This window comes from Columba livia, chromosome 1, assembly GCF_036013475.1.
Source record: "Columba livia isolate bColLiv1 breed racing homer chromosome 1, bColLiv1.pat.W.v2, whole genome shotgun sequence".
NCBI lineage: Eukaryota > Metazoa > Chordata > Aves > Columbiformes > Columbidae > Columba > Columba livia.
In genome coordinates this window covers 77,121,002-77,140,157 of record NC_088602.1, presented here as the reverse complement: position 1 = coordinate 77,140,157, position 19,156 = coordinate 77,121,002, and the positions used below count along the sequence as shown (strand labels likewise).

At 46.3% G+C, this 19,156-nt stretch overlaps 1 protein-coding gene across 1 annotated transcript; it reads left to right on the top strand.

Annotated features, from left to right (window-relative positions):
• Positions 1 to 22: 22 nt before the first annotated feature.
• On the top strand, positions 23 to 18,615 carry LOC102095169 (uncharacterized). Its single transcript, XM_065063297.1, has 20 exons — positions 23 to 225; positions 317 to 373; positions 2,866 to 2,903; positions 4,160 to 4,300; positions 6,224 to 6,286; positions 7,385 to 7,505; positions 7,927 to 8,019; positions 9,058 to 9,218; positions 10,317 to 10,402; positions 10,617 to 10,700; positions 11,907 to 11,969; positions 12,112 to 12,189; positions 12,282 to 12,370; positions 13,115 to 13,151; positions 14,415 to 14,563; positions 14,779 to 14,841; positions 15,165 to 15,240; positions 15,901 to 15,985; positions 16,167 to 16,254; positions 16,812 to 18,615. The coding sequence occupies exons 1-20, from the start codon at positions 70 to 72 to the stop codon at positions 16,920 to 16,922; spliced, it is 1,839 nt and encodes a 612-aa protein (XP_064919369.1). The 5' UTR covers positions 23 to 69; the 3' UTR covers positions 16,923 to 18,615.
• Positions 18,616 to 19,156: the final 541 nt, after the last annotated feature.

Sequence of the window (19,156 nt, the reverse complement as noted above, 5' to 3'; positions counted from 1 at the left end):
GGGCAGGCCCGGCCCGCGGGCGGGGCGAGGGGTGGGCTCGCCGCCGCCGGGCTGGGTGTCAGAGCCGCCATGGCGCCGCTGCTGCTGCTTCTCCTCTCGCTGCTGCCGGCCGCTGCCGCCTATCTGTGCTGCGTGCGGCGGCACACGGGCAGCGCGGAGGCCGTGCTGCGCCGCCGGGAGCCGGGACGGGCGGAGCCGCCAAGCTGCAGCCCGCCGCGGGACCCCGTGAGCGCCGGGAGGGAGGGAAGAAGGGAATGGGCGGGCGGGCTGCAGCGGGGAGCGGGCGCAGTGCTCACCTCTCGCCTCCTCTCCACAGTGGGCACCGCGGCTGTGCGGCACCTGGCTGCGCCTCTTCGTGCATGTGGCCAACACGGTGAGTGAGGGCGAGGGGGGGTCGGGGTCGCCGCCCCCGCCGGGCAGCTGACGGCACGGAGGGAGCCGGGTAAACAAGGCAGTAAAACCTGCGGCTGCTGGGGGAAACCGGCCAGGACTGCCGGGGGTTGCAGAGGGAGGAGGTCTCAGGGAGAAGTTTAAACTCGCGTTTGTAGGGGAGTTGTGAGGAAGCTGTGGTTCTCTGCGTGGTTTCGGGTTCACCCTGTCCCCCGGGTGGGTGACACAGAGCTGGTCTCTGCCGTGGGGGTGTCATGAGGGTTCTCTGGTATGGAGAGCCTGAGGCTGACATCAGACTCACAATACAGCTGCCACCAGCCTTCCTCAGACGTGAAGGGATTCAGGTCCCTTAGCCCTGTGAGTGGGGTTTTCAGGAAGGTGGTGAGGGCACCTGTTCCCCCAGAACTCCTCCACGAGTGGGCTTTGTGGTGTCTTTCATAGGATCATAGAATAGTTTGGGTTGGAAGGGACCTTCAGAGCTCACCTAGTCCAACCCCAGTGCTATGAGCAGGGACATCTTCAACTATATCAGGTTTGCTGGGAGCCCTCTCCAGCCTGGCCTGGAACGTCTCCAGGGATGGGGCATCTACCACCTCTCTGGGCAAACTGCCAGTGTTTTACCACCATTGTGAAAAGTTTCTTCCTCATGTCTATCCCGAATCTCCCCTCTTCTAGTTTAAAACCGTTACCCCTTGTCGTGTCGTAACACACCCTTCTAAAAAGTCTCTCCCTATCTTTCTTATGGGCACCTTTAAATGACTGAAAGGCTGCAATAAGTTCTCCCCTGAGCCTTCTCTTCTCCAGGCTGAACAGCCCCAGCTCTCTCAGCCTGTCCTCACAGCAGAGGTGCTCCATCCCTCTGATCATTTTTGTAGCCTCCTCTGGCCCCTCTCCAACAGGTCCATGTCTTTACTGTACTGAGGGATCCAGAGCTGGATGCAGAACTCCAGGTGGGGTCTCACCAGAGCAGAGCAGAAGGGCAGAATCACCTCACTTGACCTGCTGGCCTCGCTCCTTTTGATACAGCCCAAGATATGTTTGGCCTTCTGGGTTGCAAGTGCACATTGCCAGCTCATGTTCAGCTTTTCATCCACCAGTGTCCCCAGATCTTTCTCCGTAGGGCTGCTCTCAATCCCTTCATCCCCCAGCCTGTATTGATACCAGGGGTTGCCCCGACCCAGGTGCAGGACCTTGCACTTGGCCTTGTTGGACCTTATGAGGTTCATATGGGCGTACTTCTCGAGCTTGGTCAGGTCCCTCTGGATGGTTTTTGAGCCTGTGGGTTGATTCCTGCCAAGACCGGTGTGGAGGAGGCACGTCCACTGTACAGCAGGGTGCTGCGGGGAGAAAAGCCTCAGTCCCTTTGGCAGTGAGTGCCTTGCAGCATCATCTGCCTGAAAGCAGGTGGATTTTGTTGCTGCTACTTGGCCTTTCTTTTTGTGCTGGTGTCAAGGTTAGGCATGAAGGTCTCATTTCAGCAACATGACCTGTTACAGAGCTCAGTGCCTGGTTGAATCTGGAGTGACGGCTAGTGATGGGCTCTGCCTTTATTTGTGAGAATACTTTGCAAGTGTCTTTCTTCCAGGATATAATAACCAGAATACCTTTTTACCCTTTGTTTTGTGGCTGTTTCTGGTACGTGGCCCCGGGCTTGTTTCCTTTCCTGGCATCCCCCTTGGGTGAGGGGGACACACATCATCTCAGTATGTTACAGAATTGTGCTGTTTTGTATTAGATGCAGATTAGGAGCAACGCCTTTCCAAAAAGAGACTGTAATTCTTATGGAATGTGTGAGGCAATATATCGCTTCATGGATCTAGGAGTGTGAGCCTTGCTTCAGACTTGTACTGTATTTGTACATCCCTTAATATGTTTTCAAAGTGTGTTGTTGAGCTATTAAGACAGGCTACAACAAGGCTGCTCTCTTTGGGACTGCTGCTATTGCTACCCTGGGAACCAAGGTATTCAGAGTGTTTTCAGCTGCCTGCTACCATTGAGCCTTCAAATTTCTCATGTGTTTCCAAGCTCACTTGTTTTACTGCAGGAGCTGGTTGAGTGACAGGAAAGATCCTAGCAGTGGGATAAACAAAATAATAATAAGCTTCTACCTTATCCAATGTTTGCATAATCTGTGAAACATGAAGAAAGAAATGGATGGGTGCTATACACGTGCCTCTTAAGAGTGTTGCAGCCTGCAGCTGCAGACTTCCCGGACCAAGCCGGGGAAAGACAAAGGCAGGAGAAACAGAAGAATACACTCTTTATAGTTATAAAAGTATGAGAGGTGGGAGGGGAAGCATTTCAGCCCATTTTGTGGCCTGAAATACAAGTATTTGTGCGATTTTTTTACTGTGTAGCATTGCATGCTCTGTAGGGTGCTCTGAGACTCCAGCAACTGTGAGCACATTCATTGTTTCTTGTCTAATGGGGAAGGTGTTCAGGTCAAAGTTGCTGTATCTGCTTACTTCCTTCTAGGCTTTTGGACAGATCTGCTTACTGCCATTCTTAATAAGGTAAGAGTGCGGAGATTTTCCCCCTCTCCAAGTTGTTGGGTTATGTTTGTTGTTTTTGGTTCGTTGGGTTTGTTTGTTTCTGTTTGTTGTTTGTTTGTGGTTTTGTTTTGTTTGCTTTTTAAAGGTGCTTGCATTGCACACCGCCTACAGATTATCTGAAATGACCTTTTCTAAGAGGGAAGCTGCATAACGATTGGAGAGTGAGCCAGATTATTTCATACATGTTTTTTACCAGATTATATTTATTTAACTACTCCGGTTCGAGTGGGTCTCTGTCACAAGAAATCAACTCTTTTCACACTGGAGCAGGTGCACAGAAACCCAATTTGCTGGCTTGCCTTTTGCTGAAGAGCAATCTTTCTTTCTTTCAAAGCTTGCGGATGTGCAAATCTGCTGTGTTTATCACCAGTAGTGATAAAAGAATAGTAGTACTGGGGAAATGACATGAAATTCAAAGGTTTTGGCATGTTCTTTTTAAAGATATTAACTATTTTAAGCCAGCCTTTTCTCCTCTCCCACTTTACGTTTTTGTTTAGAAACTGTGCGTTGCACTGAGAGCCATTCAGGTAAGAGGTGTGAGGAACCTCAGGCTCGCACTTGGCTCACGTAGTTTGCTGGTCATTTGATGGGTCATCTATGCAGATCCCAGGACACTGAGAAATCCATTACACAGAATTTGTACCCCAGCGTTTTTACTTGGGGCATGGGCTTTTTGAGTGAATCGAACCCAGACAAGTGGCACTGCTGTTATAGAGCAGATCATTCCTTGACATCTATGACAGAGTCTTGACTTCCTTGCTTTATGTGTTCCAAGCACTGGGCTTGTGCTGCGATCCCTGTTGTATCTGGTTGCAAACTATGTTGAAGCAGGTCGTGGAAAAGCCTGAAAAGGTTCTTGTTTTAGCAGGATTAGTACTTGAATGTATGGTATTATGAACACTATGAATTATACTATTTTCTCTTTTTCTTTTCTTTCCCATTCTAATTAAGTGAATTGAAGATTTTCACCCTTTTTTTCCCAGCTTGGGTTTATGGAGGCCAGTTGGCCTTATGTCAAGAGGTAGGAGACTTCATTAAACAGATTTGATGCTGCCTTTTGGAAAGGTGTGAGAGATTATCTTGTAATGGTTGCAATTCCCTGCTGTGAGAGCAGACTGCTAAGACAACATGTTCTTGCGTAAGCTTCCCTCTGAACAATCTGAAGAATTAGTCATGGTAGAGCTTGCAAACTCTAGCAGTGACTGTCTCTCTTTCAGGCTGAACAACTTCTCGCTCATGCGTTCCCTTGACATTCATGAAGATCCCACATTTATCCCAGAGGTTGCTGCAGAGGTTACAGAAGACAAGTCTGAGGCTAAAAGCACTTCAGATGTTATTGAGCAGCTGATAGATGGAAGGTCAGTATGTGATGTGTAAGAGTGGAGTGGAAGAACACACGTGTTAGCACTGTTACATTAGTGGGAACCTGCTGTTGTCAGTAATATGGATTAAAATATTTTTCCACACTCAGCTACTTTACAAAGCAAATAGTGCTGTTAGTCATCTTTCCTTTTGTAACTTATAAATCACCGGTAGTTACAAGCAATGTGAAGTATTAGGCTTTGTTAGATAGGTTGCTTGGATAAATGCCTGTTAAGCTTCTTGCTTGCAGCCTATGCTTGATTAAATCCTGCTAGATTCCAGGCAAAACGTTACTCAGGCTCGCATGTCTCACTGATGTCTGATGCTGAGGTGGGAGCGGCTGCTATGAATGCTCTCCCCATCTGGTTTTGGTTCTTAGTTGTGGGCCTATTGAGTAGGTACTGAAAATGTCTATTAGCTGCACTTCGTTAGCATCTCAGAGGGTGGGTTCTCTGTATGTATCTCAGCTTTTAGCAGGACTAAATTTGTTCCCTACTTGAATTCTTAAGCTACAGCAAGGAAAAACTTTTTAACCTACTTCACTTTAGAGGGAAGGATATATTTCCTGCAGGCGTGGGTCCTGGTGAGTGCAGCCTTCTGGTGTTGTGTCCCCAGCTTTTCCAGTGATACATTGAGTATTATGGAGCAGGTTACTGGAGCCTTACCTCTTCCCTCCGTAGCACATTGTGGTCCCATACCATGTCCTATTCCAGGATATGACTTCTGGTTTAGGTGATGATAGGGAGATATCTTAGAAGTAGTAATTGTAGCTATCTCTTCAGATGGTCTTATGTTCATTCTGTTGTGATGAGAAATGGTGTATTTCTTATGTGCTAGAGCCATCAACTTAGTTTTTAAGCAGTTTGCTGATGTGTATCCTTGTGTATGCTGCATAGTACCTTTTTCCCCTCCTACACCACACACTGGATGTGCTGCTGGCTATCTCTGGATCAAACTTAGAATGATAGAATCATTTCGGTTTGAAGAGACCCTCAAGATCATCAAGTCCAAACATAACTCAAGTACTAAACCACATCCCTAAGAACGTCATCTAGATGCCTTTTAAACCCCTTCAGGGATGGTGCCTCCACCACTTCCCTGGGCAGCCTGTTCCAATGCCTGACAACCCTTTCCATGAATAATTTTTTCATAATATCAAATCTAAACCTTCCCTGGTGCAACTTGAGGCCATCTCCTCTTGTCCTGTCACTTGCTACTAGGGATAAGAAACCAACACCCTCCATGCTACAACCTCCTCTCAGGTAGTTGAAGAGAGTCCTCAGGTCTCCCCTCAGCATCCTCTTCTCCTCTTCTAAACAGCTCCACTTCCCTCAGCTGCTTCTCATCAGACTTGTGCTCCAGGCCCCTCACCAGCTCTGTTGCCTTCCTCTGCACTCTCTCCAGCACCTCAGTGTGTTTCTGGCAGTGAGGGGCCCAAAACTGAACACAGGATTCAAGGTGGGGTCTCACCAGTGCCAAGTACAGGGGAATGGTCACTTCCCTGGTCCTGCTGGCCACACTGTTCCTGATACAAGCCAGGATACTGTTGGCCTTTTTGGTCACCTGGGCCTACTCCTGTAATGCTGGAGCAGTGAGTAGCCAGTGTAAACCTGGAATAAATTTTGAACAGTTTAATGACTGCTGTATTGTGGTAGAAATATGAAGGAACTAGAACATGTCAGCAAGACTGACTCTTTATTTCTGGGGCATCCTAAGTGTGTCTGGTGTCTGGCATGTGTGCAAGGAGTTTGATAGAGTGTGAGCTGAAACGTGTGGTCTAGTAGTCCAAATGGTGACCAGCCAGTTGACTGTGGGTGAATGATGCCCTGCCTCCATTGGACTGTGATGCTGAAGTCTACAGGTCCAAACAGAGGTGGCTTTGATGGTTCACAGTTGCCTCTTTAATCCTTTCTTTGCAGATCTGATTCTGCTAGCAATGGGTTTAGCTTCAAAGGGATCAAAGACTACCTGGACTGCTACCGGTAGGTGAAACTGTGATCTGGAAACAACCTGTCTCGCATGTTCACCTGATGCGGGCTGCTACTGTTCTACATGCTCTCAGGCATCTCTTTGTTAGGGTTGTCCTTGAGGTACCGCCATTTGACATCACCCTCTACACTCCTTTCCCTCGAATAGAATAATGAAGGAAGGCCAACCAGGATATTTAAATGCTGTTTTCCTTGGCTGATGGTCAGTTTTCTGTGGGAGACATTTCTACATACCTTGTTTGCCCAAACGTGAGAAGGGGAGGAAGGTTCATCTGGATGATGCAAGTTGCACATACTGTGGGTCTCTGAAGAATCCCTTGGTTCCCCAGCTGCTTGTGCTCCTGTGAGCAGCCTGCTTGCTGTTACCCAGTAAGGGTGTCCAGCTTCGAAAGAGCTGGAACCACATCCCTGACTGAGGCTCTGCAAGCTTGTTGGCTGCTCAGTAACTCCTGGTTGCCTGTGGATGTGTGCTCAGATAAATTCTCTTGTGCTCCTAGCACTTGTTCAAGGGCCACCTCTGCCAGCAGGCTGCGGCCTTGGAGCAAAAGGCATCCGCGGTCTGGTGTTGTAGGCGCATCCTGACTGTGAGGCTTTCGTGTCAGCCAGAGATGTGTTTGTGGTAACATAGCCTCTTACCAGGAGGGAGGGAAGACCCGTTTGTTGAAGGTCGGCTATGACAGTACTGCTGGGAGCCCGTTCTCAATAACCGGAGGCCTGTATAATGGGGGCTAGCCTCTTGGTCTCAGTTCATGATACTGCGAGTTTCATAGCCTCGGGCTTTCAGGAGCTTGACTCACTGTAAAGATTTCCCTGTTTATCTGGTTGTACAGGAATATCTGGGTAACTCTCCTAGCTCTTGCCCCTACTCTAAAGGGTTGGGGATGTGGTGTGTAGGCAAATTCTCCCCTTAAGGAAGAGAGTCTTCCATCTTGATGGTGTCAACTGTGTTGAAATCATTACCGCACACAGATTTGTATCTAGTTCTTGTTTACAGCTGTGACAGCTGCCATCTTGCTACATGAGAGACAAACCCTGTGTGTGGATGTGGTGCGGGGGTCTCGTAACAAGGTCCCAACTTCTCCTGTCCTGTAGGAGTGGGAAGCTGACGCCATCTCAGGTAGCAAAGAACATCATTGCCATGCTGGAGGACTGCGACAAATCCACGCCCCCACTCAGAGCGATAGTGCAATGGGACCAGGAGCAAATAATGCTGGTAATGTCTGCCTTTGCTAGGAAAGGAGCCTCTGTCACCTCAAGAGCAGTAGCATCCATTAGAAGGGGCAAAAGTTCTTATATATTGCACAGAGAAATATGTACATTTTTTTTCCCCTCTTTATGTGGAGGACTACAAACAAGTTTGCTTTCCATCCTGCAGAGAGATTGCATTAAAGCAATCTGTTTCCTGCCGGACAACTATGTTTAAAACAGGACTTCTGTGCTTATATGACATCCGTTAGCGTAGATGCTTCCAAGTGGTAGTTGCCCATAAGCATATGGTGGAAAACGGAAGAAACAAACTTAGTTTGGCTTAGTAGCAGCCTGAGAAAGCCATTTTTGGTATCCATTCTGATACCAGTAATGACCTTCAGCTCAAGTAAATATATATAACATGCAGGTTTTTTTTCTCTGTGCAGATGGCTGAGGCCTCCACTGCTCGTTACAGGAATAAATGTACCCTGTCTTATCTGGATGGCATCCCAGTGTGTCTGAAAGAAGAGTTCAAAGTGGTGAGTTTCCTTGTCTAGCTATCAGCTCATGCTGCAGGTGGTCAACCTGGACAACTCACTGTGACAAGATTTTAAGACCAGCTCCTCAGCAGAAGCCTGAGAATATGTTTGTAATAAAGGGTAGTATGTGGGTTTGCAATGAGTAGGGTGAACAAGTTTTGCCAGGTGAAGACAGATCTTGGGTACAGCAGACGTGTTCCATATCTTGTGCTGATCTTTTTAATCCATGTGGAGTAGAGGGTGGGGGTGGGAAACAGTCCCTCTTGTGATGAAATGAGAATTTATAAAAGGATCTGTAGTGGTGGGTGTAGCTGTTCTGCATTTCTCAGGCACTGACTCTGCTCCACTGGCAAAGTGTCTTACCTTAAAGGACACGTGTCAGAAATATGCAAGTTACTTTGAAAAATCCCCACTGATGAGGAGTTGTGCTTGTGGCCTAACAACATTACTATTAAATACTTATGGCAGTGCCATCAAGCTGTTGTAGGTTCTGCAGAGACCTACCCATAGGGTAGGAGTTATGTTTGTATACAGATTCTTCCATTGCTGCCTCGGAGTAATAAGTATACCCTGAAAATTAGGCCAGCTGGTAGTTTGGCATTCGTCTAATCTTGGTGCCTTGCTTCGGAGCACTGCAGATCTGAAATGCTGCAGCTCTGTCCATAGAAAAATGGAAAATAGATATCCTGTGTGCTGTGGGTCCCAGGTGTCTGTTCTGCAGCCTCTGGATACAGCAATTGAATTGCTGTAAGAAGGCAGACTTCTTGACCACCTAGGTGCTTTCTGCTTTTTTGTGTGTCATGGTATTAAAAGGACTCCTCTGCGTGGGAGAAGGACCAAATATTGAACAGTTAAGTGTCCCTCCTAACAGAAACCAACACAGGATGAGTTGAAGAGTGAAGCTTCCTAGCCCTTACCTCTGTGGGTCCTAATGTCTGGAATCTGTTGTGGAGTGGAAGTGCGCCTGTGGAGCACGTATGTGTGCCTGCCTACCTTGCCAGGGTTTTAGAATGAATAATAAGGTATCTTCTTGCTAAGGTACCTTACCATCAGCGAGTGGGAACAGTGTATCTTGGGACAGAGCCCGAAACAGAAGATGCTACTGTGGCCAAGAAGCTGCGAGAGGCTGGGGCTATCATTATTGGAGTCTCAAACATGCATGAACTAGGGACTGGAACAACGGGATGCAATCCTAATAGGTAAAAATCCCTCTCCCCTCTCTTCTGCCCCATCTAGAAATACCTAAAAGTCTGTCCAAAACTGGCAGAAAATGATACAAAAAGAAGGCAAGCATGTGAGAATAAAACTGCCAGAAGCACCCTGTGGAGGGAGAACCCTGTGGGTATGAAAACTCAGCGTTGTAGATTAGAGGATCGGAGTAGCTGTGCAAGTCTGAAGGCTCCTGAAACCAAAGGAAGGAGAGGGTCCAAGTGGTGTCTGCTGAGTAAGGAACTTGGTTTGCCAGGCCTTACAGGCCTAGAGGTGTGAACATATACGGGATGAGTGGTAGAAAAAAAACAGTGACAGAAAGGAAATAAATAGTAACCTAATGCTCAGTCACAGTAATGGCAAAAGGCCCAGAACAGTGAGAAAAGGTAAAATCATCTCAGCAGAATGTAGTGTTTTTATTTCCTAGCTAAAACAGGAGTTTGCTTTATTATTGCAAATTCTCCAGCTATAGCCAAGCTGAGAACTGCTGTTCCAGAGCAGCAGCCCTCACAGCCTTGATACAAAGCCATGTGCAGGCCCACGCTTTGTGTGTGTGCAACTGGGGGGAACTGGGGCTCCCCCTCAGCTGCAACAACATGCCAGGGCATTTCCTCACTGTGTGAGGCTGGCTGGACTCTCTGCAGCCGGCAGCTCTCTTTGGTGTCTGAGGACTGGGGCATCTGGGCACTTTTGGAACTGCTGCTCTGGGATAAAGGGCAGAGCTGGGGGTGCTGACTTGCTTGTCTGTAAGAATTGCTGGCCACCAACTGCTCCACCTTTTGGAATTGCGTGATGCGCTGTGGCGTGCAGTCACAGTACAGTGCTGTCACAGGCAGAAGAGCTGGCGCATCATCCTCTCTTGCTTTGAGTCTGCTTCTTTCAGATAGGCTGATTATAGTAACGAGATCAGACTCCGAAGCAGAAGTCTTTTCTACATCTTGTTTTCTAGGGACATAGCATTATCTGGGATTACATGGTATCTCTTTACTAAGATCAGAATCTCTGAGCTGTGTTTCTGGATCTTTCCCTGCCCTGTAGTGCATGTGGTCCTTCCTAGGAAAAGCTTAAACATTATTTGTCTGCTTCAGGTACCACAAGATCCCTCGGAATCCCTACAAGCCTAACCACTTTACAGGTGGGAGCTCCAGTGGGTCAGCAGCAGCTGTAGCAGCAGGTAGGTAGTTCTAAACAGTTCAGGAGTGGTGGGAAGAAGGTTCTGAGCCAAAGTACCTCAGGCATTTGGTTTTTATGAGGGTGTTAAGAAGCTGGAGTGAGCTAGCTGAACAGAGAGCTCTGTGTGCTGTCTTGGCTACAGCTGCTGGTAGAATGGACAGGACAACACTATGTATTTCTGATCACAGGCCAACGTGTGGCGTTTTTTTTTGTAGGTCTCTGCCCAGTGGCTATTGGCACAGATGGAGGCGGCTCTGTGAGGATTCCTGCTTCGTTCTGTGGTGTGGTGGGGCTGAAAGGTAGAGACCTTCAATAATGGAAGTGGGTGTATCTTGTTTGCTGTATCAGACAGAATGCCACAAACAAGTCAGGCACAGTCCATTAATTCCTGTCAAGCAAAATGTGACCAGAGAGACTCTGGAGTACAATACCCCAAGAGTCATGTATTGGCCTGGCAGAATGGAAGTATTCTCAGTACTGGCTATTGAACAGGTGTTAAAAAAAAATTACTTCCTTGAGTCAAATGCTAAAGAAAACATGCATGCAGCCTTTCTACCTGCTCGTCCATCTTCAATCTTTCTTTTTTGCTGGGAAGTGTTCCCAGCATAGTTGTGTATCTGTAAAGAGCTGGTGAAAAACATCTCCACCCTCAATAGTTTGCCATCACCCCAATTATATGGAGAGGCTGATGCTGCTCAGATTTGTATCTGGTAAGTTAAACCTGGTAATAGGCTTGTATGAAGCCAGTATGTAGCCATTCCCTCTTATCTCAGTGTTACAAGAAGTAGCAATGCAGTTTTTGCAGTAAGAATTAATGTTATCAAGGAGAATGTGCAGAGGACCTAAGAAATGCATAGGGCAGTGTCTACAGCGTGGAAAGTGGCATGGCAGGATTATCACTTGGAAGAGATGCTGGCTTTTGGGAATGATTTATCATTCCAAAGGACCTCAGCTATTTCATCTGAGGCTCAGCCATTACTCTGTTTTTCCATCCTTCTATATGTGATCAACTTGATTAATCTTGATTCATCTGAGGAACTTAATGATGACGATGACAAAAATGTTACTGATCAGAAAGGCAATAAAAGTATTCTCAGAAGACAACTGGTGTTAGGCGTGAAGTATCATTGGTGAAGTGGGTGAGATCTCCCGGGTGGGATGGTATCTCGTGCTGTTGATAATCCTGCTCCTGCTTCTCCATCCTCCATACCATGGATGCTGCTTCTGCATATTTAAATGCATATATTTTGAAACATCCCTGCACATATTTCCCCTCAACTAAATAATTTATTATGATGGAATCCAGTTTCACTATTCGTGAATGAGTCAGATCATGGTCAGCAGAACAGTGTATTGAATGATGAGTGACTGGGCTCCAAAACACCAAACCTAAACGTGACTGGCAGGGGTGTGTTGCTAAGTGTCTGGGTGCACCAAAAACACCTAGGTCAGATCTTACCAGCAACTGCCGATATCTAGCTAACTGCCCATTTCTTTTTCTCTAGGTACATTTGGGCGCATCAGTTGTCACGGCAGCTTGCCGCTCTCCTACTCCACAGTCAGTGTAGGTAAGAGGAACTTGTGCTCCACTTCAGGGACCTTGTTGTATGGTGTTCTCACAGGGGAGGCAATCTGTGCCTACAAAAGACTTAGGGAGGAAGGTATTATTTACCCCTTGTTACATTTTTAGAACTGATCTTTCCTTCACAGGCCCTATCTGTACCTCAGTGGCAGATGCAGCCATTGTTTACAGTATCCTTGCTGAGCCAGATCCACTCTATCCATATGGTAGGTAAGCCCTCTCCTTCCCCAAGCCCAGGTGCTCTGCCTTCCTAGGGGAATCCTAGATAAAAGGAGGAACTCTTGTTTGTTCCCTGCAGGACTAAAACAGCCCAAAGCAACCCTATCTGATATATGTGCTTCTGACCTGAAAGGTCTAAAACTGGGAGTGGACTGGACGTTTTTTAAGGTGCGTGCCTGTTCTGTCTCTGTCTGCTGCTTTGGAAAATTAGATTTTTAAAGGAATTCAGTGCATTCACTGTTCTCTTGCCTGTCATCATTAGAGCTTCTCGTATTTAGTCCTGTAATTGGAAGAGAACGTAGCATGGGTGAAAACATTGACAGGGATCGGTTTTTTTCGTAAGCCAGTCTTTTGACTAAAAGTCTGATGGAGGCATGAGGGAAGGTAACGACTGTACAGCTGATGGTGGTATGCTTCCTTATATTGCTGTTTCCATTGGAAGCAATGCTTCTGAGCTGATTATAAAGGGCAGTTAGTTTAAAATCAAATGAGGAAAATTAGTGTATCCATTTGCTGACAGTGCTGTAGCTGCTGAGGGCTATTTCATCATTCCAATGTAGAAACTAGGCTTGCAAGCTAGTACTGCTTGGCAATTGTAATGCAGCCCCACAAATGTGGTCAGGATTTCTTCCCTGGAGGAAAATAAGGACTCTTTCTGTCTCTACTGAAGTGCAAAGGAGGAATATCCTCTCTTCTTGAAAAGACAACCTTTCCTTTTCCTTAAGAGCATGACCTGCAAGCTGTTCTAGATGGAGCAGCCAGTGTAAGGCGGTCCTGAAGGGCTGCATTTCACTGCCATTAGGGACAGGAACAAGGAAAGCTCCGTGAGGACCCAAGTCCTGGCGAGTGTGCTCACCAAGTAGAGGAGGGCAGTGACTAAAGTCTACTTAGTTCTTTCCTCTTGTTCTCTAGGCATGTGATGCAGAAATCCTGTCCATCTGTGAGAAAGGTAAAGAGGAAAAGGCTGTAAGTCTCTTATTCTGCCTAATGTCATGGTATCGCTTGGTGCTTCTCTTATGTATGCATTAAAAAGATCTCGCCTGAAGTCCTAAAAGGCAGATGCGTAAAGAGGTCTGGCTAGAGCAACAGCAGTAGCTTTGTATTAGGGAAGCCCTCCTGACTGCTGAGGGTTAAAAAGCTCAGCAGTTGTAGGCTTGTCAGGTTACAATGGAAGAATGCAGTCCAGTGTGCTAAGCCTCTGTCTGTATAAAGACAGATCTGTGCTCAGTAATACTTACTCTGCAAGCTTAAATGGTAAACGACTTTTAAGGGAGGGACTTGTTTCACAACATAAAGTTCAGTAGGGAAAGACAGGGCTGGGTATTTTTTTGTGATATAACCCGTTGTCTGGTATTTCCCTGAAATCAGCCAAATGGTGCCTTTAGGATGGCTTTGTCAGATTTTAGGCTAAGCAGAACTGACCCGTGGGCGTAGGGGGAAAAAGACTACAGTGCCTGGTCTAGTAGTCGGCCTCCTATGCATTGGAGCTGAGATAGTTCCCAGTATTCAGGCTTTGTTTGCCTGGATTTTCTTCAGCCTCCTTATTTCCATAGAAACACTTCTACATGCATAGAGTTTTCTTAGGAGAGATGCACCATAAGCCAGTGAAACGGGCAAGCTTGAGTATTTGTGAAGAAGTTGGGGTCGAAGAAAGGAGGTGATTGTTTTTAAACTGCAAAAGATTTTATTTTTCCTGAATTCTTGGTGTTCAGCCTTGTTGAAGTGCATCAGGATTTAGTGAACCTGTACTGTTGACCTGATTTCTTGAGTATCCCCTGCGTTCCTCTACCACTATGGTTCAGAGAAGGCTTTGAATGGGAATCTCATGATGCTAAATAATCACTTTGTACTGATAGAACACTGGTCATGTCGAGCGCTCAGGGAAGCATTGTCAGTCCACCTTTACTCTTTGGGTTAATTGGGCAGCTAGAGGGAGGAGAAGAACATGGCCAAAATGTAGCAGGTAAGTTAGGAACCTGTTTGAAAGCCCCCTACCCCTGCCCTGTTAGAATACTGAGATCTGGGTAGGCTGAAGGCTTTTATTTACGAGAAGCAGCTGCAGCAGTCTGCGTGCCACGTAATGCACTGAAGATGCTTGCCTTGTGATGCCCATGGCGTCCCTGACTTCTCAAGGGGGTGGGGATTCACAGCCCGTGTGTGAACTTGGGTGAGCTCAGGGATGCTGTCTGTGCTTTACCTGTTGTGCACGCAGCTGTGCAGCACCTGCAGAGTTTGGGAGCCAGCGTGGTTGAACTGTCTCTGCCAGAGATGGAAGAAGTGCGAGTAGCACATGTAATCTGCATTCTCAGTGAGATGAGGGACTTCCTGCAACCTGACTTCAATAAACATTTCCAGGAAATGGTAAGTAGTAGTAGCTTGCATCAGTGCCAGTAGTTGTCTCAGCTGATACAGAACATGTTTCATGTCAGTGAGAAACCTGAGGCTTTCCTGCTTTTTCTATGACAAACCACTTGTTGGATGACTACTGATACAGGAGAGCAGGCCTGGAAGAGAACTCCTGGGCTCTCACATTCAGTTTCTTGCAAGCAGAGCCACGATCATGTTCTCTCTTTCAGAATTTGGACACTCGGGCTAACCTGGCCTTGGCTTCCCAGTTCACAGCTCTGGATTATATTACGGTAAGGAACATACGGTGGTGAAGGCTGAAGGGAGGCATCTAGCAAAATTGTAAGGGTGGGGTAGAGGATTCTCTTACCCTCCCCGTACACGTGGAAAGATACTGCTCAGCTGTACTGCCCTTTGCTCTGTAAGCTTGCTGAATGGTGGGGCACCACAGAGGACATGACACCTGGACTTGGTGTCCTGCCTCTTGATTCCAAACTGCAGGAACGGTGTCTTCTTTTGCAAAGGCATAGGCTCTGATGGGCAGAGTCTGTCAACATCAAACATGAGCCTCATGAACCAAGAGGGCTTGGTCAGACAATAGTCTCTCTGCTTGCAGGCCAATCGACAGAGAACTCGGAGCATGAGATTTTTGCGAGAGATCTTCACCACAGTGAACTGTATCCTTACACCAGGTATTGGCAGTCTTGGCCAAAGAGCTGGTCCCCAACAGCTGTAAGGTGCATTTTAAAAATAGTCACTCCTTTAACTTTCCCCCGATTTTAAGAGCATCCCTTTTGTGCAAATACTTTGCTGTGCCCCAAACCTTTAGGAGATAATGCAGCCTGGTTTGAAAGACTGCTGTCTACTTCTGTATTTGCTGTGTGTTTCTAGACTTCCTGCCTGCACCCATGGCAGTGAGAAACACCTTATGGGTACTTGAAACACAAGCTGCAGAGCCAACACATTTACACAGGAGGGACAGGACATCTACTTATGTATGCAAATGTTCTTGCTCTAAATAGAAACTTAACTGCTTAATTCATAAATCCCAGCAACCTGACTGTATTCCAGGAGTGTGGGTTTGCATCACCAATGTATATCAAACATGTGGCTTTAATGAACTGAGCTGTTCCTTAAAGAATGCCCACTGCCTGACTCTTCCTTTGCTTGTTAAGCACTGGATCAGGTTGCCTAGAGAGGCTGTGGAATCTACATCCCTGGGGATATTCAGAAGTCATTCAGACATGGTCCTGGGCAACCTGCTCTAACTGACTATCCTTGAGACAGAAAGTTAGACAAGATGACCTCCTGAGCTCCCTTTGAATCTCAGTCATTTTGTGATTCATTTACAGCTGTTGCTTGCACTGCCCCAAGAATCTATCAATCTGACCTCGTGACTGGGAGCAGCGATATGTCCCTCACAGTTCGGTCCATGAGGTAAGAAGGGGTGCTGCTTGCACTGTGGAAGCAAAAGTTTGGGAACAACTTCAGTTAGCTGCACTAACTGAAGGAGCTTAGGCTGTAGAGCAGCAGAGAGAGATCCTGGCTGCCTCTCACAGAAAAAGATGCTTTTGCTGCTGTTTCAAGGCAGGAATGCTGATGACAGCTTTTCCCGCAGGTTCATGCAGCTTGGTAACTTCACTGGGATTCCAGGCCTTGTAGTCCCCATTGGATATTCTGCTGCTGGGCTTCCCATCAGCTGCCAGGTGAGTATTGGCTCATTGTGTATGCTGGGTCACATAATCCCCAGCTGACTTTGTCCAGAACCACTATAAGCAGGTTCCTACTGTTCCACACAGCACACTTGAGGAGGTGGCAGGTACTGGTAACAGAAGTTTTAACTTGTAGTTGAAGAGACTGGTGTTACAGTGACTCACTCCTGAATGGCAGGGGGACTTTTTGGGTATATGTGAGACAGGTTTCTCTGTCTTCCTGTCTACTTGCATCAGTACCTAGTATTTGTCACTACTCTTTCCTCTCTTTTTCTTGTTTCTCATTTCTGTAACTTCTTTAAGTCTTTCCCTCTTGAAATGGGTCTCACGTGAATGAAAGGTCCATGTCTTGTAATTAAGAGTCACACAACTGCTTTTATTTCAAATGCAGTTCTGGGATAAAAGGGAAAAACATGTGTCCGTCAGGTGCTGTTGAGACAGAGGCACGATATTGTGTTTTCCAGGGCTTACAAGAGCATCTGATGCTACTTTTTTTTTTTTTCTTCTTTTTCCTCTTCCTTTCTCTCTCTGCCTCTCTCATCTTCTCATAGGTCATGGGAAAATGGTGGGATGAAGCTGTTCTTCTGAGGATTGGCCTGAAGCTAGAAGAGTTCCGTTGCCAGACCAAAAAACCATCCATTTATTATGATGTTCTCGCATGATGGAGTGACCAAGATGGGGAATAAGTTGTGGTTTGGTTTTTTTTTTTTTCCCCCTGACCTGACAAGTATTACAGTGGACTTGTTTTCAGTGTTCATCTAAATAAGGTTTAGTAGCAGGTCCATTTGTGGAATGGGCAGGAACCCTCATCTAAGCAGGCACTGACACTGAGCAGACATAATTTCTGCTTTCTGTTGGTTATTGCATAATCCAGTTTACACTGGGGAGACCAGCTGTGCTAGTTCATTCCTCACTGTGCTTTTGCCAACAGGAGAAGCTGCAACTATCTTCTGCAATGCCTTTCCACGTAGGAGTCTTGTGTAAAGATGGAAGACAATTTCATCTACAGGACTGCATGCAGGCAGTTCATATTGCTGTGTGTGCAAAAGTACAACCTCTAGACCTTAAAGCTTCTCACAGAACTCCTCTTCATCCAGGACATAACCAAGGTGCTGTTTTGAGGGGGAGAGGCAGCAAGTAATGCCTTGCTCCCTTGAAATGAGGAGGATCTCGACACACCTGTAATGAGGTAGTGTGTGTTTTGGCCCCTTACTTAATCCCTCAGAGCAAAACAGAAAGCCTTTAGCTATAGAAGTGTCACCATGCTTCTGCCCCTTATCCTGCAAACTGCAAGGGGAGGAAAAAGCAGAGCATGAACCCTCATCAGCTCTGTGACCCAAAGCCCTAATTCAGGATTCTGGCTTTGCTGAGCATTTCTACTTCCCAAGCTAAGCCTTGGAGAGCCTCTCCTCTCACACTGGTTTCTTAAGTATAAGCCTACTATCATTTAGGTGTCCCAATGGAAGAAACTACTTGGTAATGCTGTGAAATCCTCTTTAAGGGGTGCTGAGCCAGCTACGACAAACAAGTGATGTTTTTAGGAAGTGCTACTGAGCTACTGCAAGAATTGAAGCGGGGTGCAAGAAAGCTGCTGCACAAAGCCAGGTGCAGCAAAGAGCCTGGTCTTGATAAGAAGCCAACCCCATCTTATCCAAAATGTACTTCCTGAAGTAATCAAGGCAGAATAAAGACATGGATTAAAGATGAGGTTATACCACATAACGCATTTCTGTTTGGTTTGGAGTAGTTTGGGGTTAATTCCCAGAGGCATCTCCTGTTGCCTGCCTCATCAGGTATCCTGGGCTTGTGATCAGGCTGCTGGAGAAGCTGTCCTACATCCAGGAGCAGAGACGATTATTGTATTCTTACTTAGCTTGGAAGGAAAGAAGGAACAGAAAGTAGTTGCAGTTTCTCCCAAATTCAGTACACTTTGTTTGGTCTTGGTTTTCCCCACATATATCCACTCTTTAAACAGAGCTAGCACTTTACTAATAGCTAAAGTTAGGTCAGATGGCATCTGAATGGAAGGACATTGCATTCTCATCTGCTCCTTCATTACCTGACTTAAAGCATCAACTCCTCCCATCAGCTGTCACCAGCATCTGCAGTTAAATTTATTATATGGTGGATATTGTCTTTTATCTTCAATTCCTCTATGTGATACTGCCACAACTATTTTTTTCACTAGATTCTAGTATAGTTCAGCTTTATGAAGAACAGTTTTAAAAGCAAAGTTTTTCCTCTATTATTACTGATAAGTTATTAAATACTATCAAAATACCTTAGAGTGAAATACTACTGAAGTGCATTGTATAGCAATAAGTGTTTGACAAGAATAAACTTCTGCAAGGAACATTACTGCTTGAAGGAAATGGCTGAATATTCCCTAATTTAATGCTATTACTCAGGGATTAGAGATGGATGTTTAAAGTATTCAATTACCATCCTGCTAGATGAAGCTATTTATTTCAAATCCCCTCCTAAATGATATACTACCCCGAAATTATAATTTTAATCTTTAGTTCATTCTCTGGGCAGAGTGAGGGAGCTCAAGTTGCTAGGAGGAGAGGTAGGAGTTAAAGAGTTTGCTATTTTAAAAAAACAATACTTTTATCCTGCTAACAGTGGGAAGAAGAAAGAGCTGAGAGGTTTTACTGACTGACGGCAACTTCGTCTTTCTGCACACCACTTCCTCCCTTTCCCTAAGCTGCTATCACGTCACTGCATGACTTCCCTGCTACTGAAGTTACTAAGATAAACTTTACTCATCCCGGTGAAAGGCCCCCATGTTTCCTTTCTTCCCCTGGCTGGAGGCTTATGCGAGTCGTGCAGCAGACCAGTTCCTAATGACCAGCAGTTCTCTCCCTGCAGTATGCAACAGCAAGGCAGTTATGTG